General features: G+C 44.2%; 1 protein-coding gene across 1 annotated transcript in view; it reads left to right on the forward strand.

Moving 5' to 3' along the window:
- The window catches only part of PKD1L2 (polycystin 1 like 2), a 78,130-nt gene extending 55,513 nt beyond the window's left edge, over positions 1-22,617 (forward strand). The window contains exons 28-43 of the mRNA XM_050923361.1: positions 2,255-2,454; positions 2,631-2,845; positions 3,681-3,897; positions 4,632-4,860; positions 5,634-5,847; positions 6,372-6,468; positions 10,268-10,408; positions 11,146-11,331; positions 12,319-12,646; positions 13,881-14,014; positions 14,133-14,260; positions 14,866-15,026; positions 16,210-16,420; positions 18,038-18,139; positions 21,287-21,418; positions 22,312-22,617. Coding sequence (XP_050779318.1) covers positions 2,255-2,454; positions 2,631-2,845; positions 3,681-3,897; positions 4,632-4,860; positions 5,634-5,847; positions 6,372-6,468; positions 10,268-10,408; positions 11,146-11,331; positions 12,319-12,646; positions 13,881-14,014; positions 14,133-14,260; positions 14,866-15,026; positions 16,210-16,420; positions 18,038-18,139; positions 21,287-21,418; positions 22,312-22,437 — 2,821 coding nt within the window. The 3' untranslated portion in view covers positions 22,438-22,617. The remainder of the gene's footprint in view (positions 1-2,254; positions 2,455-2,630; positions 2,846-3,680; positions 3,898-4,631; positions 4,861-5,633; positions 5,848-6,371; positions 6,469-10,267; positions 10,409-11,145; positions 11,332-12,318; positions 12,647-13,880; positions 14,015-14,132; positions 14,261-14,865; positions 15,027-16,209; positions 16,421-18,037; positions 18,140-21,286; positions 21,419-22,311) is intronic.
- The last annotated feature ends 827 nt before the right edge of the window (positions 22,618-23,444 follow it).

Raw genomic sequence — 23,444 nt, forward strand, 5'->3', positions numbered from 1 at the left:
ATCAGTGGAGGGGCCTACCGACGACGTTCCGGCTACCGCCTCATCAGGGGAGGAGGATGAGGAGAGACCTGGGACAAGCGGGTCAGTTGAGGGCTCCTCTGGGTGGACAGCCTCTGTCTCCCTCGGGATGTGAGAGTCCTGTGGCTGGGTCAACACTGCCTCCGAAACAGAAGGAGGAGGGCGGCTAATGGTGGCCTCTGGCACCCGGTGCTCTGATGTGGCCGAGCGTGATGGGTCTGGATGCGCACTTTGGGCCTGATGGTATGCCCCAGGTGTCCAGAATGCCCACTGTTGAGGTCTGTGATCCTGAGCCTGGGGCTTGTGGAATAACGTGGCAGGCACATCAGCGTCTCTGTCCTGGGCATATGCACTGTCCACCTGGGAAGACACGGACGGGTGCCGGGACAGCCAGGGAGGAGCTGAGAGACCGTGATAAGTGTCCCTCTGTCTCACCGTCGGTGATCTCCTCGGCACCGGGGATTGGCACCTGGAGTCATAACAGTGCCGAGAGTGAGACCAGGACCTGCGACAGGCAGGGTGCCGGGAGGTCGACCTGGATCTCGAACGTCAGCAACGGGAAAGGCTGCGAGAGTCGTGGTGCCGGGAGCAGTGCTGGGAGCTGGATCGGTACCGAGAGTACCGGGTCGGAGGCCGAGACGTTGATCTGTGCTGCGAGTATGACCGGTACCGGATAGGTGAGTGGTGCCGAGACTGCGAGGGGCGTCAGGACCGTGACCGTCCATGAGATCGTGAATGGCGCCGGGACCTGGATCGTGATCGGTGCCGGTCTGCAGTGCCGACAAAAGGAGGTCTCAATATAGCCGGTTTGCCTCTGGAGTGTAGTACCCATACCGGCGGTGCCAGGGGTTGAGGCAGGACAGACTCCGTCATGGCTATAAGGTCCCTGGCTGCGGAGAATGTCTCCAGTGTAGAGGGGACCGTAAGCTCAACCACAGGCCTCGGCGGGGAGCTCTCAGGGACCGGACTCGACGGCCCTCGTGGGACCGGAGTTGACGGTACCGCAGCAGTCGGTGCGACGGCAGGTGTAGGTGCCAGGCAGTCCGAACGAGGCTGCAACTGTGGTGTCAAGAACATAGAGGTAGTGGAGGGCTTCGACCTCTTCTGATTCGGGGAGAGAGATCGGTGCCGAGCAGGTCCCTGCGCCGGAGATGGCCGGTGCCGCAGTGTCTTGGCGGTGCCGGGACGGTCCAGTGCCGGAGGAGCGCTGCTAGCAGATTGCTCAGCGCTCGGTGCCGAGGACGGAGGATTCAAAGCTGCCTCCATGAGGAGATTCTTTAAGCGAAAGTCTCTTTCTTTCTTTGTCCTCGGTTTAAATGCCTTACAAATACGGCACTTAGCCGTAATGTGCGATTCCCCAAGGCACTTTAGACACGAGTCGTGGGGATCGCTTGTGGGCATCGGCTTATGACAGGCCAAGCATGGTTTAAACCCTGGTGAACCGGGCATGGGCCCCGGCACCGGCTGCGGGGAAAGGCTAATGCCCAAACCCCGCTGAACTATATACACTATCTATCTAAGAACTATTAAACTAACTATAACTATAGATAAAACCAACTATATACAACAAGATAGCGAAGAACAAGGAGTAGCTAGGGGAGTGGAGGACAGCTGAACCACGCTCCACTGTTCCAACGACCGACACGGGCGGTAAGAAGGAACTGAGGAGCGGTCGGGTCGGCAGGAGTATATATCCGCCGCCATGGCAGCGCCACTCTAGGGGGTGACCCAGCCGACCCACTGGGGTTGCTAGGGTAAAAATCTTCCGATGAATGTGCATGCGGTGCGCGCACACCTAACTGGAATGGATATGAGCAATCACTCGAAGAAGAACTACATTTTAGGCCTCTGCAAAAGGCATTGGTCTCATGGATGATATAGCTGGGTCCCCCAAAATGCCAGTGCTAACAAGACCATCTCACACAACCCAAATAATGAGAATCCTGTTGAGTATCATCTCATTATTATTTAACATCTGTATTGTGGGAGCACTTAGAGATGTCAGTCAGCACGGGGCCCCAAACTGAGCTCTATTTCCCGCTCTAAGACTCATAGACTTTAAGGTCAGAAGGGACCATTATGATCTTCTTGTCTGGCCTCCTGCAGAGCGCAGGCCACAGAATCTCACCCACCCACTCCTGTAACAACCCCCTGATCTATGTCAGAGCTATTGAAGTCCTCAAATTGTGGTTTAAAGACTTCAAACACTTCCTTGCTTCCCCCTCCTTCTTCCCAGTAACCTGTTTTTCATGAAGACTTCCAAGGGTTTCCAGGACGGGCACATCTGGTATTCAATTTTCAACCGCTCCCCACGAAGCACCTTCACGCGAGCCCAGAGAGTATCATGCTGCTTCTCCTTGCTGCTCTGCACCATGCTGACCAGCATCATGTTCTGGGGGGTGCCGAAGGACCCAGCTGAGCAGAAAATGGACTTAGGTAAGTGTGAGTGACTGCTCGGGCTAAGCAGGGGGGAAGGGGAAACAAGGAGCCAGGAAGCAGTTTCAGTGGGGATCACTCAGCAACAAAGTTTTTCCACAGGCGAGGGGCTCTAAGTCTGCTATTTTCACTTTGCTCTGGGACTATTTTTACCCTTCCTCTCTGCCTGATGGCAGGTAAGATCGAGTTCACGTGGCAGGAGGTGATGATCGGCTTCGAGAGCTCCCTCCTCATGTTCCCCATCAACCTGCTCATCGTGCAGATCTTCAGGAACATCCGACCCCGGGTGACTAAGGAGCAGGAGAAGAAACCAGGGAAGAGTGGCCGAGTGTCTCCAAACCTGCCACCTCCCCCTCAGGCAATCCAGAGCGTCACACTCACCCCTGAGGCTGTGATAAAGGCAAGTCCCTCTGCGCACGACCTCTTACAGGGAAATACTTGAGAGTACTGATCTGTCCCAAGGATGTACAAAATACATTGCACTGCTCCATCCTAGTGGGTGTACGCATCAGTATGAACTCACTGTTTATTCTGTGTGGCAAGAAAGTACTATTTTGTCCAGATGTGCTTCATAATTCCTTAAGTAATAAGTCAAACATTCACCGAGGGGTGTCTCTCTGTTACAGGCCCTCTTGATTCTGAGGGATGGAGTTAAAGAATGAGGGGTACTTAGCTAGTATTACCATTGTCCGGGTCAAATTCTCCATGTAGGGGACTCTCGCTGATTTCATGTACCTCCCTAAGCAGATATTGAGCCTTACAGGTATGTGCTGAGGGACTAATATCACTGTGTTGTGTGGTGACAGTCTAACATCAAGGAAATGGATAACATTTGTCCCCATGATACAACTAACAAAACAAGACATACATGTAGTCATGTTGCTTAATGCACAACTGGAAGGCGCTCTAGTCCTATCATGATGAACATGGTATTAGAATCTAAATAGAATAGACTTCCCAGCCCAGGTGAATTGTGTGTATTTTCACATCCTGAAAGCTTATATTGTTGGACTTAAACCTGTCAGATCAGGATTGTCCCATGAGACTGTCTAACCCTGTGAGAGTTGAAGACCTTATCCACGCTGGGACAGCGCCGTAGCTTCAGAATCAGTGCAAACCCCATTGTAGATGTGGTGCACCAGTGAAGCTTATCTTGGTTTCAAACTACATCAGAGTAAGTAACCAGAGCCACTAGGTGACTGCCATGTTGTTGCTGCATCTTCCAGGATATTAGGAGAATTGCCAATTCACTGTTTAAGACCCTGAAGACTCCGCTACCATCCTCAGAAACAGACCTTGGAAGATCTACTGACATCAACACACTGTTGGCTTTGGTTGAGGACATCATCTGCCAGCAGAACAGAGCTGGGCAAGAGTTTTATGATGAGAGTAAAAAGAAGGATGATTCTATTATCATCACACTAGGGTCTGTAGATATACAAGGTAAACTAAGAAAAGCCTCACTGAAATGCCTGTAAGTGAACCCACCGCAATCACTAGATATGAGGACCACTCTTACTTCATTTTGAGTTTAGAACAGTTCAGTGAAAACACCATGTTTCCTTTGCTGTAGAGTGAATGGTGGCTCTCCACTGTCCTGCTTTTAAAACCAGTGCAGGCTTTTCAGTGTTTACAACGAGTCACTGTCCACGTAGCATCAAGATCCTCATGTCTCAGTGCTTCCATAACCATGGTGTCCTTTCCCTCATCCTTCCTCTCCCTGTGCTGTTGTCCCCTCCAGTTCCAACTCAGGGATTGATTCTGCCACCTGGGCTCATGTTAAATATTACCTTAGTCTGTAAACTGCCCCATTGATTGCAATCCCAGCTTGCCATTGGCTTTTTCAATAGATATATGCAGTTACAGACTGCTATGGTAGCCTATGAACAAGGATGTTTGACTTGTTGGACTCATCTGTTGAGGTTCTGAGGTCATTGTCATAAAATGTTGTTTGCCAGGTGTGAGGAGAATGCTACTGCTATGCTCGTTGTATAAGTTATGAAAGCTAGATTATTAGTATTAGCAGTCACCATAGATGTGCATGTCACCTTCAGAGTAATTCCCTGCCCCGAAGAGTTTACAACCCTAAACCCTGATTCTGCCACCCTTATTCACGCTTTATTCCAGGAGCAGCCTAATTTATTTCCCTTTTTCCCCTCTCCCCCATTTCCCTGGAGAAAAAACAAGAAGCCCAACTCCAGAGAAAGGAATGGGTGAAAGGCTGAAACACAGTGACTACAACCGCTACTTGTACATGCAACTCCAGCACGTAGAGATGGAGTTGGAATTACTGGGACCTCACAAATTCCAGAAGGCTCAGAGTTACATCCAAGCTGTTAGGCAGGTCCAGCACATGAAAGGCCTCCTGGAAAGACACCTCTGCTCTTCAGGATCTATCAGTGAGAGGTAACAATCACCATATCATTGGTATACATAGAGGCAAGTCACTGGTTCAAATCCAGCCCAAGCTGGTGGTGATTGAAAGTCATTACCAGCTGATGACTCCTTGATAATTATATAAATATTCTTGGAGAAGCAGCAAGGGAATTTCAATGGAATGAATACTGCATACTGGGGCAACTCATCACTCTTTTGTTTATACATTTATGCCTCCAAAACTAAATGTTCTAATGTAGTAAAACATTATAGTAAAGAGCTGAGGACAAGCTCTGAGCTCCAAAGTGCTCAAGAGTCTGTAAAAGAATGGATGTGTGGGAACCTGTTAAACAACAGAGGCAGAAATGGGTCAGAAAAATCTGATTTTTAAGTAGGAAGTATTCAACAATATAGTGATGCTGCTCTTCATGGGCTCTATAGGGGCATCCAACAGCCACAGTGTAGTGGTGGGTCTGTCAGCATCTACATTAGAAATCCTATTATTCTGGGTTTTAGAAATAAAGCCCATAAAATGTGCTTTGATCTTATATGTGTATACCTGTTTGTATCTGTATACCTGTGATTTGTATGCCTGTATTCTCCACTACCCAGATACTATTTGTATCATTGTATCTGTCAAAATAGTTGGAAAATAGTTAATAGTATTTAAAATCTGACTTTCACATAAGATGTTTCTTACCTCTGTTAAGTCCAGAGTTTGCTGTTGTGGTTTGCTTCTGTCTCACCAGTAAAATGAATCTCTCATGATGGTTGACTCTCTCCAGGTGCTCCCCTACTCCAAGTTTCTCTGGGGATGGCAAGAAAGGTTCCTCTTTCAAAGGCTTGCCCTGGTGGTTTGTTTTCATTGGCTGGTTCCTCATAGCTGCCACCAGTGGTGTGTCCGGATTCTTCACCATGCTTTACGGGCTACATTATGGGAAAGATAACTCCATCAAGTGGCTGATTTCCATGGCCATCTCCTTCTTTGAAAGTCTCTTCATCACACAGCCCTTAAAAGTAAGGTCACTATCAATACAATACACTGGCTAGGGAAAGGCTGATCCTGCAGCCCCTTCAGGCACATCACGCTCATTGAAGTGAACTTGAGTTTTACATTCAAAAGGACTGCAGGACAGAGCTCTTAAGCAAGAGATCCTTCCTGTAAGTTAAGAGTTTCATTACAGTTGAGTTATAATGGCAAGTTGATTTCTCTTGGCAGGACTCTTGTTCCTGTTTGCTTCATTTCACCTTATTTTGTCTTATTTTGATAGCTCCCAAGATGATGGAAGTTTCTAGTGGGAAAGGTATGGCCAGAGGGCAAAACCAATCACAGTTAGTGAGATTCACACAGCATCTTGGGGTCCATTCTCATTCTGATTTCTTGTTCATGGAATTAGCCTGTGTTTATACAGCAAATTAAAAGGCAAGATTCTCCTCCCCAATCTGCAGTGCATGGATCAGAGACGAGCATTTAAGGCAAGGTCTAGACCTCTCCTCATGCAGAATGTGCAGACTCTGAATGAATAGCTAATGTCTTCCAGGTGTTGGGATTTGCTGCTTTCTTTGCTTTGGTTCTGAAGAAAGTGGAGCACGAAGACGAGGAAAACACTGATGTTGATGGGTCTCTGTCTGCACCAGGTAATTGTGTGTCAGATGTAAAACACCTGGGGACTAATTAATGAAAGTGAAATATCTCATCTGAGACTTTGAAGTGCTTTATTCATGCATACGGTCAGGGTAGACAAAGGTGACCAACCATCTGTAACCTTTGTCTGCTCCTGATCTCTAGGCCTGCTGCTTTAATTTACACCAGCTAATAACAACACAGACCAGGGATCCCTGGAGTGCCCAGGGGATCTAGCTACATAACTTGCCCTGAGCATGTATCCAACATGCCCTCTAGATTGTGGGTGGGGGTGAAGGGAGGCAGCTACATTGGATCTGTTAGTTTGGGATTTCCCCAGGCTTGAGGAATTCTCAGGTGCCCCATTAGGGCAGCTTTAGGACCCTTTTGCATCTTTAGAGCATAAAGATCTATAGGAGTACAGAAAATCTGCTGCAGGCACAATGAAAAGGAGAGCATAAAACCTGATCACATGTTTACTTAGGAAGAAACGCTACATAGCACGTAACAGGGAGGCCACAAAACCAGAAAAGGAAAATCCTTGAATCAAAAAGAACTGTCTATCCCCATGTGTCTTTCTTCTATATCTCAGCATACACTCCTTTGACCTAGCACTGTTGTGAGATTGCCCTTGTAACTGGATTGGTATAATACTATTATCTGCGACTCGTCTAATTTCAGGAGTCTGATGTCAGACCCTTGTTCTCACCATCACTTGCTCTATCCCCTGTCAGAAGTGGGAATGAACCATGTTCTCATTCTTAGTAGTAATAGACCAAGAACTGTGAATGGGTCCTGCTGCTATGGCTGATTGCTGTTGCCTCCCACTCTCTCATCTGCATGCCGCAAACTTCAGCAACTGTGTTACAGTTTCAATATCCAAGGAACAGAATTCAGAAGAAGGGAATATTTAGCAGACTAGCTGAAAACGTAGAAACTAAAATAATGGAGTAGGATTTCAGAAGGATGCAAATATGAAGAAACCAATTTAAATGATCCAACTCTCATCCAAAGTATAAAAAACAAAATTGCATATGGAAAAAAGAATGCACAGGGAATGCATACAGCTTTCCAGTTCCAAACACAATGCAATTTACATTAGTGCTGGGCTAACTCCCCAGTGTTTTATATCATGGATTGTTTTGCAAAAACCTTTACAACAACTCCACAACTTAATGAAAATGGATAAATTCGGCACAGTGTGATATGCTGCACTTCTCACTAGATTTTGTAAACACTGGCCTGAAAAAATATCAGTAAAACCCAGCTTCTATCTTAGAGAAGTTCCCTCCATGTTCTTCTTGCCATTATACACAACTCCTTAGTTTACTATTGATTTAACTTCTAGAGGCTGTTCTACCCAAGATGGAACTGATGTGCTACAGTTTCCATAACGCAACTGGTGGCTTATGTGGCCTTAATACACTTTATTTAAATGTATTGTAGTCAATGGGAGGTCCATTGTCCAGTATGCAGAGTGCTGCCTTAATACTACAACTCGCTACCACAGTTCTCAGGCTTCTGACAGGCACCTTTTACTGAGCAGGCTCTGAAGAGTCTTTAGGGCACCTCCATCTGCCTAAGTAGGCGGGCCAGTGACACAAACTGGGTTACATAGTCTCTTTGTGTTGATGAGGACGGGGCTCTTGGCTCTTACTCCCCTAGTCCCTTTGGCTACTCTCAGATTCACTAATCTCAAAAGGGGACAAGGATATAGGCACCAGCTGCCTACTTGGCCTGCCGGACCTATCTTACCCAGCCAGTACACCAGAGTCGCTGTCTCCTTGTAAGCACAGGGCCGGGGCGGAGGGGGAGGCTGGTAAATGACCTTCCCAAGGGCAGATCCCCCCAAAAGTTTCCAGGAGTCTCCTCCATGAGCTGTTGAACCACCCTGGACTCTCTCCTAGAGCTGCTCTGCTACTGCTGGGAATTTCCCATTTTTAAGATCTTATTCCACCTTTCAGATGTATTGGAGCATGAGCTTTCGTGGGTGAATACCCACTTCGTCGGCCCACGAAAGCTCATGCTCCAATACATCTGTTAGTCTATAAAGTGCCACAGGACTCTTTGCTGCGATTCCATCCTTGACATGACTGACAGGGCTGAGGGGCAAGGCCAGCTTCCCCAAGGCAACTCTGTAACCTCTTCCATCACTGAGCAGGGTTTAGATACCTCATCACACTCCCTCCCCAATATATCACAAGCGAGACATCCCAGCAAGGAGTCATGGACCTGCCAAACTGGTAGAATCAAGGAAGTAGTGCTATTCCCCAGAGAGAGGGGCTTTGTGTTTGATTTGCTGTTTTCTTTCAGCCTGATCTTAAGAGGCCAGCAAGATCTAGGCCTGCTTTAATTTATTCACCAAGTGGGGAAGGGGGGTTCAGTGGGTAGAGTAAGCAGTTTTCACCAGGGAAATTGCCTTTTGCGGTAGCAATTGCACCAACCTCTTACAAAGGGTATGTCAATTTCCAGCACTGGACTGGACATCTGCCAGGCTTCCCTGTATCTTTCTGAAGTGTAAATCCTGCTGCCTGTGATCAGCCCTGCAAGCCGTGCGCAGGTCATTCCCCATTGTGTTGGGATCTATTTTTATCTCTCTCTTCATCTGAATCTTCTTTTTCCCCTTCTCACAACCCAGGCGGGTGTTAAATCATTTATGATTCTTGATATTTGTAGCCTGTTTGAGCTAAAACCCTCGGTTCCTTGTCCTAGCTAGTCGGTAAGTCTCCATTATTTTCCATTTTCTGGATGTTCAGCTTTTGCTGCTAGGCTTAGTTATACATGTATAAATATACCGTGCATGTAGGTACCATATGTACATACGCTGTGGGCCAGAGTTTGGGGGCAGATCCTCAGTGGTGGAAATTGTCTTGGCTCAGTGAACTCTGATGGGACTATGACAATTTACACCCGCTGAGAGTCTGTCCCATGTGGCTTTATCATTCACTGCTGCCTGAGATGGATGTGGGGGGACACCGCTCTCCTGGCAGTTCGCAGAGGCACTGCGGGAGTGCACGCAGGGATTGCAATGGCAGAATCTGCTGGCCTGTGCTGAAAGGGGCTGGGACCAAGGCCCCAACCTTCCCAGCTATCTTTGAAGCCTCTGGTCCTGCTGCTAATCCCTGCCCCACTGTATTAACTGCACAGGGCACAAAGACTGGGGACATGCTGCCTACCCACTACCTCTGTGGGCTGGCAGACAGAGCCATTTCCTTTCTGGCTGTTCTGTCTCCTCCCTCCCTTTGTTCCTATTTGTCACGGTAAAAATAATACATTTTTCTCTTTTTTGCTCTTCTGCATGTTTTTTGCTGACTTTTCTCTCTCCCCCACTCACCAGAAGGCTTCATGCTGCTGGGCATTGGATCTGTTGGGGTGGGGCATCCTTTGGAGCTACCCAAGGCTGGGCTGAGAGCCAGGGAAGCAGAGAAGAGAAGCCTGGACTTTTGAGTTGTGGCCTGAGCCTGCAGCCCTATGTTTATAAGTTACCCCCACAGCCATCTACATAAGGGGCACAGTCGGAGTGGGGAGGGAAAGTCAGCAGCTTTCAGACTGGTCACGTTACCTGCAGAAGTAGCAGCTTGTGGATCTGGTAGTTTTCCCCCCAGCACAGATCCTTTCCTCAGCCCTTCACTTCCATTGTCCTTTGACCTAGTCTGTTCCCCCAGCCCAGGGCTGCTCTCCTCTCCCCCGCCCCAGATGAGAAACCCTTTATAACTAGAAATGTTTCCCTGAAATGGTTGGGGTGCCCTAGAAATAAAAAGCAGGGCTTGGAGGAGCTGCTGACATGTTGACTTTTATTGTTCTTATACACAGGCAACTCAAACCCTTTATTTGGAGCTCGAAGGGATAGCAGAAGCAACATCTATCAGCCACCCCCTGCCACAGACATTCAGAGAATGAAGAACAATCACATCAAGGAGCAGAAAGCCTTTGCCTTAATCAGAGAAATACTGGGTCTGAAATCTGCCCACAAATGATCTTGTTTTAGTGACAAAGTTCTTTCATGTGTTTGCAAATCAGTGCTAATATTATCCTGTTGGACTCCTTGGGTGGGGAAGGGAGAGCTTTACACAGGCATACCTATTGGATATATGGATTGTAAATAGTGAATTCAGAGGGTGAAAACAATAATGGGGTAATAGCTGGAGATGCCAGTGGGGCTAACGGGGGGTTTTCTGAGGAAGGGGCAAACACGGCTTGCTTGTATTTTAAGAGAACAGGCCAGAGGAGTGTGAGAGTTTGTGGAAAAGGCAGAGGGAGAGGATGAAGATTTGTAGCTGGGAGAAGGTGGGTTTGCTCCTTCCTGTGAGCAAGAATTACCCATAGTTAATATCCTAGGCTTAATTCTTGCTCCCTCTAAAGGCAAAGAAAAAAAAATTGCCTTGACTTCACTGAAAGCATCTTTGAGCCTCAGGTCCTTCTTATAGCCTGAGTTACTGCTGGTGTCCTACTCATTTGCCTGTTCTTTTCTTGAACCCTACTCAGATTCTGACTGATGTGATGGGGGAAAGACACAACAGTCTATGCCAACCCATGTAAATTCAGCACTGATTTGATGTAGTCCAGAGAGAAACATTTTGCCAGACATCTTCTTAGCCTAATACTAAGTGATAATAGCAATAATTGTCATGTTGCTCTGTAGACAAACAATATCAGTTCTAACCTAAAACAATGTTTGCTGTTCTTTCTAGCCTACTTGGGATTTTTATGGATGCTACTGTTGGTTGCCTATGGACAAAGAGATCCCAATTCCTACTACCTGAACAAGCACATTGAAAGCAGCTTTACGGATGGGTTTCGGGATATCTACTCTTATCAGGACTTCTTCACATGGGCAAGAACTACCTTAGTCAACAAGTTATATGGCTCATATCAAGGTGCAGAGTTCTGACTGGATTTCACATTGTTTGACTTGGCATTCAAAACGCTGACTTTTGCGCATGCCCCTAACTTGTCCATGTGCCTTGGGCTTCTGGGGAGGGACATTAGGGTGCAAGTCTGGTGAACTGATGATTTACACACATTAGTGTCATCCGGTATATTACCTATTAGCTGATCAATATCTGCATAGCTGAATGGATACAACTCAGACAGTGCATTAAAAACACAACAGGCCAAATTCATCTCTGGTGTAACTCTACATAATCTGTGTCTAGTGTTGTACTAAAATATGCCTGGTGGTTGTTCCATGATCTTCTGTCATTTAAAACAAGGCCAAACATCTAGACGGCAGCAGGAGTTAGTGATACTACCAGCTTTCCCTCCAGATCTGTGCTTATGGCTTAGGCTACCAATGAATACAAGTATTAGGGAGCAGATGAGAACCCCATCAGGGCAAATCCCAAAACATAAATTTAGCCCATTTTTGGTGCTCAGAAGTGTCTCTGTGCTATTGAAGTGCATTGGCAGAGTTGTGTATAGCCTAAGCCATAAGCACAGATCTGGAGGGAAAGCTGGTAGTATCACTAACTCTGATACAATAGACCAAGACTCCTGAGCTCTAGGTTCTATTCCTGGTGCTTACCTGTGGGGTGACTTTAGACAAGTTGCTTCCCCTCTCTGACCCTCAGTTGTATAATGGGGATAATGATACTGACTGCATGTGAAATACTTTGACATCTATGGATGAAGAGTTCTATGTAAGAATTAGCTCTTATTGTTACATTATGCCTGACTCAAACCAGGACGATTAATCCTTTGTTTTCTTGAGTATTAAATAAAACAAAGCCAACATGAATTTAAGAAACAGAATCTAATAATAAATGAGACAAAAAATATTTCAGTGAGGAATAAATGGGAGTTGAGACTATATTGATTGAGCCTGACATAATATCAACATTGACTCTTTTACATACCTCTTTTAGGCTTCATTACAGATGGCAACTCCAAGTTGGTAGGCAGTGCCCGAATTCGTCAAGTGAGAGTGAAGGGGAACACCTGCCCGATAGCTCCCAAACTGCAAGGCTCGGTCCAAGAATGTCATGCTTCGTATTCTCCCCAAGCAGAAGACACGTCAGACTATGGGGAACACTGGAATATCTCAGCCTTCGATAACTCCTCTGACTTGAGTTCTGCATGGCAATATCAGAGCCAGTCCAAACTTAGAGGGCATCCAGTGTGGGGCAAACTTGCCATCTATAGGGGAGGAGGATATGTGGTTCACTTAGGAACTGATCCAAAGAATGCAACCAGGTAGCATTTTTATTGTGTTTGGGTTTTGCTACTGTTGTGGTTTTGATTTGATTCATGTTTTATGTCTATTGTCACCTTGTGTTACATCACATATTAACCAAAATCCAATCTAGGATTATAACCTGATTTTCTAAGATTAGAACTATGTGCATGTACATAGAGTCCAGATTTACACTAGCAATTATCACACAATCAAAAAAATTAGAACTGGAAAAGACCTAGTACTTCCTCCCAGTCAGTGCAACATTACTCCCTCTTCCACACACTCCAGCTTTTGGTTTAGTCTACTTTTCAATACCTAAAGCAATAGGTTTTCTACCTCTTCCCTTTACAGATCATTTCACAGTTTAACTGAATGCCATTGTTACGAAATACTTCAGCCTAAATCTTCCCTTGGTCATGTTCATCCCATTAATCTTAATAAGATCTTCTTGGTCAATCCTAAACTTTTCATCTCCCTCCTCAGTGTTTATGCTCTGCAGATGATTGCAGACAATCATATCCACCCTCTAGCCACAGTTAGTGGAGTGAATTGTCCATTACAGGAAACAATCTTCTGTGTTTGTGAATAAAAACAGAGATTGCTTCTAGGAATGAAGCAATAGAAAATGGAGGCCTTGGGAGTTTGAGGCTTGGAGACAAGGGACCTGTGTATTACCAACAGGAAATAGTATCCACCATAGAATATCAAGGTTGGAAGGGACCTCAGGAGGTCTTCTAGTCCAACTCCCTCCTCAAAGCAGGATCAATCCCCAGGCAGATTTTTGCCTGAGATCCCTAAATGGCCCCCTTAAAGATTGAACTGACAACCCTGGGTTTAGGAGACCAATGCTCAAATCACTGAACTATCCCTCCCCCTAGTGTTGGAAACCCAAGTGTACCTATTTACCTACAGATAAATTAGATGTTGTTGGAGATGGCTGGGTAAGTTCCTATGCAGCTTGGCATGGCAAAAGCTAACTGATCAAGCCAGTATCTTGGCTTCAATACTAGCCAACACCTGAAGCTTCACAGGAGAGTAAAAGCACTAGACTAATTGTGCAGTGTAGACCATAGAGGGACAGAGAAATTCCTCAGTTTGGACCCACACATCGTGTCCTTTGAAAGTCCCTGCCTCTTGTCCCCACTTTCTGTATGTAGTTTTCAAACAATCCTACCCCTCATGTAACACCACACACCTCTAATATAAGTCAAAAGTGATTAGTCACTCTCTCTTTTGTGCACTCTTTGGCAGAATTCTCCAATATCTCTTCAACAACGTCTGGCTGGACACCTTCACAAGAGCAGTGTTTGTTGAATTTACAGTCTACAATGCCAATGTGAACCTGTTCTGTATTGTAAGCCTGATGTTTGAAACAAATGCATTAGGTAAGAGCCCACTTTAAATTCTAGCACTTTCAGCTCTTGCACTGCAGTACACAACAAGCAACAGACTTAGGGAGGAATTTTCAAGAGAAGAGAGATGAACACAGCTTTATTTTTTCAGGGGCCTTCTTCACGCATGCAGAACTGCAGAGCATCCGGCTCTACCCCTACACAGATGGTCTGCACATCTTTGTTGTTGCAGCAGAAGTGATTTATTTCCTATTTATCATCTACTATATGGTAGCACAGGTAAGACCCAGCAGAAGCTTCAGTTGCCATGTGTCACTGGATCTGATTCTGATCTCAACAACAAGGGTTTTACATCAGTGTAATTCAAGCCACTTCATTGGTGTTGCTTCTGACACAGGTGCTGGAATTAGGTGTGCTGGGGGTGCAGAAATACCACCTGGAAGTGGTTTTCATTATATTCAGGGTTTACAGTTTGGTTGAATGGCTCTTTGCACCCCCACTATACAATTGTTCCAGCCCCCCTGCCAGCGTGAGGTCTGAATCAGATCCTGTACCTTTCATAAATAAAGGAAAGGGGGATTTCTCTTGACTGGAGTGCATGCTGGGAAGGAGGTAACTAGAGAACAGCACAAGAACTGGTTGAGCAGATGTGCAGGGGTCTCTTCTTGTGCAGAGGGGACCCTCAATTCCAAATATTGGACTGAACTGTTTGTAGCTCCAGGAAGAGCTGGGGCTGGATCAGCAGCCTAAGCAAAAATGAATGGAATCAAAGTTTGTTAGAGTGACATGGCAGTGATTATTTGATCTACCCTGCTCACTTTATACAGTCATATTGCTGAGATTCTTGCCAAGGGCTGTTGGAAGTGAAACTCCTGTTTTAACAGGGAAAGCTCATGAGGGCTCTGAAATGGAGGTATTTCCACAGCAAGTGGAACCTGCTAGAGCTGGCCATTATACTGATTAGCTGGAGCACCCTATCAGTATTTGTGAAGAGGACAATCCTGGGGGCACGTGATATCAGCTACTACCAGCTTCACAAGGATGAGTAAATGTTCCATGACTGCCTTTCTCTGCTTTAGCTAGTACCTCCCTTGTTTTCCCAGCACCCCTGCTGCCTGAGATATATGCTCTCCAGAAGTAGCTAAATTTTACTGGTGGATGACATGAATCTGTATGGCTGTATTATGTAATCCATGTAAGGATTTTAGGACTTGGATTTATGTCAGTGACAGGAATTAAAGCTACTTCACTTGGGGAAATGCTGAAGGACAACAGGCATTAGCACCACCTCCTCTAACATGGGGTATATGAAACTGATGGGTCTTGCTGGTGCAGACCCTATATGCGTATCACCTGCCTTCCCTCATCTCACTGCAGCTACCCTGGGTAGGTACATGGCTACTGTTTAAGAGCTCAGAGCAGAGCCAGACACAGCAATATCCTAAAATAGAAATTAACAAGCCAGTCACAACAGAGAAGAACTCAATAGGCCCATGCAGATTTGAGACACCTTTGTGGTATGCCGTTGCAAAACAGAGTAATAAAGATAACAAATATACAGCCCCTGTAAGCACCAAAACACAAACATAACTGGCTTCTCTCAAAGCCAAGCTATTGTAGCATGCTTACTTCAGCCAAGAATGTCCACCAACCAGTCCTGCTCTAGACTTATTGCTAGAAACTCCTCCCCCTTTCACTGTTAGATTTATTACCCAACTTCCTGCAGCACAATCTTCATATAGAATTTGCAGAGCATTAGTTATTTCTCCACAGCTGGCCCAGCCTTGCTATCCTGCAGACCTAGGAGGAAACTGGGGTCCCTTTCAGAGCAAGATTGTAAACTCCTTCCCTGTCAATCTCCAGAAAGGGTCTATGCACCCCATTACACTACCCAACAGTAAACTCTAAGCATTTGCTTTAGGTGCCTGTTACTCCAGGATTTGCTGAGTAGGAACTTCCTGGCCTGACTGAGTATTAGAAGTACTCAGGCTTTAGTCTATACCTCAGATAGGCCAGCCGACTCAGATGTAAAGCATCACCATGCACAAGAGACTCCTGTGTGAGGGGAGGGGAGGAGAGTTAGGAGCAACACCTGAGTAAGAACCTGAATTAACTTTGCAGTGAAGACAAACCCTGACTGACCAGTGCCACCAGCATGCTTGTTAATCACAGTGCACAGAAATGTTCTGAAAGTTTTTCATGCATTGTTTATTAATCTTTTCTCATAGGTGTGTAAGTTTCAATGAAACAGCAACAGCTGATGCAGCTCTTGGCTACTTAATTGCTTTCCTGGTGCTTCTCTCTACTGTGAAATTGTGGCATCTCCTGAGGCTCAACCCTAAACTAAACATGATCACCTCCACCTTGAGGAGGGCTTGGGGTGACATCTCTGGATTCATCACTGTTATTTTAATCATGTTCCTGGCCTATTCCATTGCTGTGAGTATCTTTATGGTTCCTGTTTGCAATCTGCTAGTTGCAGATAATATGAATAATTTCTGAATAGTGAAAACAAAGCGGCTCTGAAATGTAAGATGAAAAAGCTTTCCACCTAGATCTTGGGTGAGTAGTTGGATGGCTGCAATATGCTGCGGGAGGATCCACTCTCCAGCATATGAGTGGCAAGTTAAAATATCCACTTATCTGGTCTTTTGCAAACTGAAATGAAGTTCAACAAACATGATAAAAAATATAGATTTCCTGTGCATGGTGTATGTGTGTCAAAGAGCAAAGTACAGAAATATACCTGGGGGGCAAAGACCTTACAGGACAACTAAACAGGGGAGAGTGATTGACTGACAGTACCAGATATGATATGGTCTGGAACATGTAAAATAAACATAGGGAAGATTTTTTTGGGTTCCTGCCTGTTACTGGTTCTACAGGAATAAAGTTCATTATTATGTAAATATACTAGTTTATTCAAACAGGTTAATGAATTACAGCACTATGTGTATTTGTTTTTTGAAACACTGTATGTACATTACCATGGGATGTAGAACAGATATGTTCAATCTGTCACTGAAAAGATTAGGTAATAATTAGAACTTCTCCAAAATAGCAATAAACCACAACTAAACAGTAATCTCAAAGAAGGATAAAGCACTGAACTGGAACTCGGACCAGGGTTCAATTTCCAGCTCTGCCACAGACTTCCTGTGTGGCCTTGGCCACACCAGTTAATCCCTCTGTGCCTCAGTTCCTCATCTGTAGAATGGAGATAACAGGTCCAGTTTCTCATCTACTTACACTATAAATTCTTTAAACTAAGACCCCCTTTTACTAAGTATGTGAATGCCCAGCACAGTAGGGCCCAGTGTTCATTGGGTACCATTGTAAAATAAATCTCCTGCAACCGAAACAAACTATTTGCATCTTCTCTTATAAATAGAAAATAATTATTACAGTAGCATCCAAAATGCACTCTGTACTGTACAGGCACAGAAGAAAATGTGGTTCCTACCCTCTAAGATTTTGCAATCTTTGTTCATTAACAAATTAATTGGAGAGACATAACTAAACATTCTCCACTTCCTTTCCTATGCTGCTCTATAGTACTGCTGTGTATTAAACACCAGAGGTGATTGCATTTCAATGACAGGTTAAGTGGTGTGTGTGTATATAGTTTGTAGAATATTTTGAGATCTTTCAAGAAGGCACCATTGATCTGCTATTGATAAGTGCTGCACACCCACAAGGCCACTTGAAGCTGATAGGAGCTGTAAGTGCTCAGCATTGCTGAAAAATCAGGTTTTTATTGCAGTTATGGCCATCCATCACTTGCTTCCTTGCTACTGAAGGAAACCCAAAAAGCTGGTTCCCCCATTCTCTCCCCTGCAAACACTCCTATTATTGACAGAGAAAGTCAGGAATTGAGTAAGGTGACTTGTTTGATAGGTCCATTACTCTGCATGTGGATCATGACCCAATCACAGAAGGAGAAGTAACTCACAGAGCCTAGGTTCTTGCCTACTCCATGTAACTTTGACGTCAGACCCTAAATGGATAACAAACCCTTGTGATTATGATGCAAGATCTACCTTCTTTCCTTTGCAGACAAATTTGATATTTGGCTGGAAGCTGCACTCCTACAAAACCCTCTTTGATTCAGCAGAGACAATGGTCAGCCTTCAGCTGGGAATCTTCAACTATGAGGAGGTACCAAATCTATCCTTCAGAGATTTATTTGCATTGTGGTAGCACCTAGGCCGCTAACTATCTTTTGTACAAACACAGCACACACATAAAAAGACAGCTCTGTGAGGCAGAAACTAAGCTGCTTTTATTTGCAGACAAATAAAATGAAAAACTAAACCAAAATCATGTTATGATTTTCTATACTGAGGGCTCAGTCCAGCTCCCATTCAAGTCACTGAGAGTCTGAGTGCAATGGGAAGTGGATCAGAGCTATAAAAGCAGCCATATGGTTTCAAAGTGATTTTAAACTAAAGAAAATGAAATATGAAAAAATAGTAAAGGCTCCAGGAAAGAGAGCACAGGGTGTGTCTTATCTGTAACATGCTACATTTGTGCTGCTTTGCAAAATGACAGCTGCCACTGCAGAAATCTAGAAATGTACAGGTGTAAAAACAGAAAAACCTAGCCTCCTAAAAGTTTGTATTAAAAAACCACCACTGTAAATATTAAGTTTAATACAAATTCATAGAGGTAGACCTGAACTCAAATCAGCCCTGAGCAATCCCAGAATTTGGCAAAGTAAGGGTACAAAAAGCCAGATCAGAATTTTATAACTGTGGCAAAGTACCTTCTCCTCAGCAGGCTCAGTCCTCTTTAGCTTTGGAGATATAGGCTTTGGCAAAGCAAATCCTTATAGGTAGCACAGGGTCTGGCTATTCCTTCCTCAGTCAATCCCTTGTACTTGTTTTCCTTCCCTTCTGAGGAGGGACTGCAACTTTCCTTCCTAGAAGGGTTTTGTGTCTTGCTGCACCTAATCTACTGGTAGCTTCTCTTATCCCCCTCCATTCAGGGGAGGGTTTAAAAAGGTCTCAAGCAGTTGGAGCCAGCTGAACCTAATTAGTTCCCTGGTAACCCCTTTTCCAGCTGAACCTTATTTCCCCGTGGTTCTCCCTCCTCAGTGGATAGGGAGAGGCCTTTTAACCCTCTGGGACTAATTCCCCCCCCAGTAGCTGTTTGTCCTGGGTTGACCACATAACTGACACTCATTATTATTTCTATCCTCGCCAAAATGTGTGGTGGTAAGTGCTTATCCCTGTCCCACAGAGATGACAAGACAGCAGAGGCATGACTTAACAAGGAGAAAACAAGACAATAGTGAGGACCTGGAGTGGGATAGGGCAATAGCAATAAGAATACAAAGTTACTCAGTGAAAGTAGCACACAGTTTAGTGGAGTCAAGAGAGTGGGACTCGTGTTTTAATGACTAAGTGGATGTTTTATGTAGCTAATTTCATGTAGAAATTGCAGCAGCAGTGGGGTTTCTTATAAACAACAGATGATCTTATTTGAGAAGAAAAAGTGCCAGCTCTGAAATGTATTCACAACTGCAGAAAAGCAGATAAATAACTCAGTGGGGCATTGTGAAACTAGTTTGAGAAATCAACACAGCTACATTTGAATGTTTTCCCTTTCTAGTAGAAACTCAAAGAAAGAACGTTGCTTCTGACAATCTCGAGTTCTGTCCTGCTGAACTCAAATCCAAATAGTACAGATAACACTACTTCATTTTTAATAAAACATTGAATATTTGATGCTTTAAAGAGAGAAGTGCTTAATGCTCTCAGACAGCAAAAAGGGAGACTTTTGATTAGTGTTAGACATGAGTCTGATTTTTAAAAGCTCAACTGCCTGCTTTATATCTGGGAGCACTTTCTCATCAAGCAATGAGAAAGAGACTAGGGTGAACTATATTTCATACCCTATTCTCTATTTCATTTAAACCCTCTTGAACCCTTCATTAAGACACATACTCAGGTTTTAAATAGCCACCTTTCCTGCTAGCCAATGCAAAATTATTGTATGGTTCATCTAGACAACAGACATTACTATCAGTAGTCTATATGCACCACCTGAACCACAGACCAACTATCCTCTTGGGGCGGCTATATACATACACCTTCTGCTCTCCAAGGGCAGTTGCGTTTGCACAATAAGGGACAAATGTAATGTCTGGATTTTTAATACATTTTTAACTCCCTGATCCTCCAAGAAATATTATTCCATGTTACAACTTTTTTTAGCCAATTCTTTTGTGGATTAAATTAGTTCCTCTTTGTCATCTTTTATGGGCTTCTCTTCATTTGGTACTGAAGGTTAGTTTGTAATCATATTATAGCTTCAAAACTTGTCTGTGTGATGCTAATCATTGTGACTCTTCACCTTTGACATAGTTATCTTGTACATGCCAGCCTGTCCTTGTATGAAATATTTGTCAATCAATAAATATTTGCCCAAGCCTGCAAACAGTTACTATCATGTGTTATATTTGCTACTGTGAGAAATCTCATTGAAGCATTGTAAGCATGAATCCCAGTAGTAAGTGTTTGCAGATATCCCTTAACCTAAAAGGAAAAAAAAACAAGTCTATTTCACATAGGGAAGCACATTTTCAAAAGGAATTAAACTTGTAGATACAGTCAATACAGGCAAAAGCTCATGCTTTTCTTGTGGACTATTTGAAAAACTAGTCTAGCAGAAGACTGGATGGTTCAGAGAACTGACAATGGGCTTGAAAGGTACCTCACCTCTTGGTCCTCGGTTCAAATCCCCACTCCCAGGTTGCCACTTATGAAAAATTGTTGCTAACTGACTCCTATTTCATAGTTCTGATTAAATGAGTTTGGTGGGTCTCAGTACAGGCTTGGTTTTACAAGTGTCCATGTCACTATAATTAGCCTCAGCAAAGAGGCCAATGACTGAATACATATGGAGGCTGACCTGTCCTTTCACTACAGGGGCAGACTGTCAGGAATGTATGGTGAAGCTTGCACTGCCTGTGCTGTTTTGTTCTAGGGATAAGCAGAAGCCTTTGGTCTCCAGGTCTGTCAAGCTGACACCTTCATAATCACTAAATTCACACACATTTAAAAAACAAAAGAAAGCATGGCCCATAATACATACGGATGCATCACATGCATGAAAGCATGTTCTATCAACTCTGATGTATAAGTACATCATAGCATGAAAATCACTCCTGGAGAGAGAAGAAACCTATTGTATACTCTATCAACAACTTGGATGCCCTCTTTAGGGTTTTAAGTTGACCTTGCTCCCAACCTTTTTCTTCTATAATAAAAGACATAATGCCGTATTTTATTTATTCTCCAGGTCTTGGACTATAATCCAATTTTGGGCTCCTTCTTAATAGGATCCTGTATCATTTTCATGACATTTGTGGTGCTCAATCTGTTCATTTCAGTGATTCTGGTTGCTTTTAGTGAGGAACAGAAACATTATCAGGTATGTTCATCTAAATTGTTTTATTATTTAATATTTACATTACAGTAGCACACAGTGGCCTTAATCTGGATTGGGATAGTTTACTGTGCTGCACAAACACTGATGAGGACACAGTGCCTGCTTTTAAGAGCTTACAATCTATTCCAATTAAACACATTTTAGCTTTTGTAAAGTTACACTGCTCTTTTCAATTCACAAAATCAGATTTTCTAAGTCAGCCTAAATTTTATTAATAGAAATATATACACTCTTAAAACAACTTGTGCACACAAGTCAGGTAAGCACCTAGCTGCCTACTTTTTGTGAATTAATCTTAGTTGTATCTGTAATTTTTATTATATGCACCTACACCAAATCCAGCAATTTCAGTTTAGGTTGAGATACTGATATTGTGATATGAAATTCTCTTTGATACTATACATGAAGGCCGTGATTAATCTGTTGTATTGTATGTAAAACCAAGGGAATGGAAAACAGAACAGATTGTTAATGTAAGCACTAGATGCATGTATGCAACTTCCACTCACTTTACTAGGAGTTATAGGCATGCATCTATGGGAACTGTTGGGTGTATAGCTAGCTGATGAATTTCTGACCCTACTGAAGTCAATGGCAAAACTCCCATGGACTTGAGTGGAGCCAGGTTGTCACCCAACATGTTGCAACAAGCTGAGTTTTTTTTGAAGTGATGGTGATATTCTGCCTCATTCACTTGAATCCATGTCTGTTTTACCTACAGTATTTACATTCTCTACGTGTAACCTTGGCCCAATTGAAGCAAATGGTAGTTTGCCATTTATGTCAATGGAGCCAAGACTTCACTCTATTTATTTAAACTACCAATCCACACACAGCTGCAGCAGCATGGGGTTTTATTTTTGTCATATTTTTAGGCTTCAGAAGAAGAAGAGATTGTTGATCTAATGCTGATGAAAATTTTCAGTTTCCTTGGGATTAAATGCAAAAAGGAAGAGAAGCCGACCAATGTTGACCAACTGAAAGAAGCTGCTAGCACTTGACAACCATAATGACCAATTGCTTTCTGTAAAGTCTTTCCCTTTATCCATTTTAAACTACAGCTACTGTGGATGGACTTAGATATTATGGCTCCTATGTGTAAAGTGGTGTTGTCTGCAGAGCTGTGACATAAACAGGAATATGTTCAATAATAAAATCGTGTGTTGTATGATGTTATGGGATATTATCTATGAACTAACAAATCTAGAATAATGTGTCCAAATATGTATATTGTCTTATAATTTCTGTAAATTTACTGTCATGTATTTAATAAATGCTAAATGTTCACTGCAAAGTTTATCTAAATTATTTGATCATAAAATCACCAAGCGATAGTGTCCCACTTATTCAGTCTGTGATATAAATGTCTTAGAAGGAATGTGCATTTAAAATTCAGCATCTCTCTTTGCATATTCAACGTGGGCCACATCATCACAACAACCAGGTCATGCAGGGGAGTACTAAAGTGCAGGACCGGCGCTAGAGTTTTTCGCGCCCTAAGCTCACGGCCATTTCGCCACCCTGCGCGCCGCTCCTGCGGCTCCAGTGGAGCTGCCGCAGCCATTTCTGCAGAAGGTCCCTTGGTCCGCGGCTCCGGTGGAGCTGCCGCAGCCGTGCCTGAGGGAGGTCCACCAGAGCCGCGCGGGACCAGCAGACCCTCTGCAGGCATGACCGTGGCAGGTCCACCGGAGCCGCCTGCCGCCCCCCCCGGCAAAATGCCGCCCCCTGAAAATCCTGGCGCCCTAGGCAATTGCCTAGTTTGCCTCAATGGAAGCGCCGGCCCTGCTAAGGTCTCTTTCCCTGGAGCCATTATAGCTTGGGGACTAACAGAGATCTTTCAAGAGACAAGGTGAGTGAGGAAATATCGTTTATTGGGTAAGTATCTGTTGGATAGTACTTCCCAACTTGTCTCTCTAATATCCTGGAACCAACAGGGCTCCTACAACACTGCATACAACACAGATTTTTGTTTTTTGGGGGAAGCGGGGTACTTAAGGATCATCAGACT

The sequence above is a fragment of the Gopherus flavomarginatus genome, chromosome 14 (assembly GCF_025201925.1).
Source record: "Gopherus flavomarginatus isolate rGopFla2 chromosome 14, rGopFla2.mat.asm, whole genome shotgun sequence".
Taxonomy (NCBI): domain Eukaryota; kingdom Metazoa; phylum Chordata; order Testudines; family Testudinidae; genus Gopherus; species Gopherus flavomarginatus.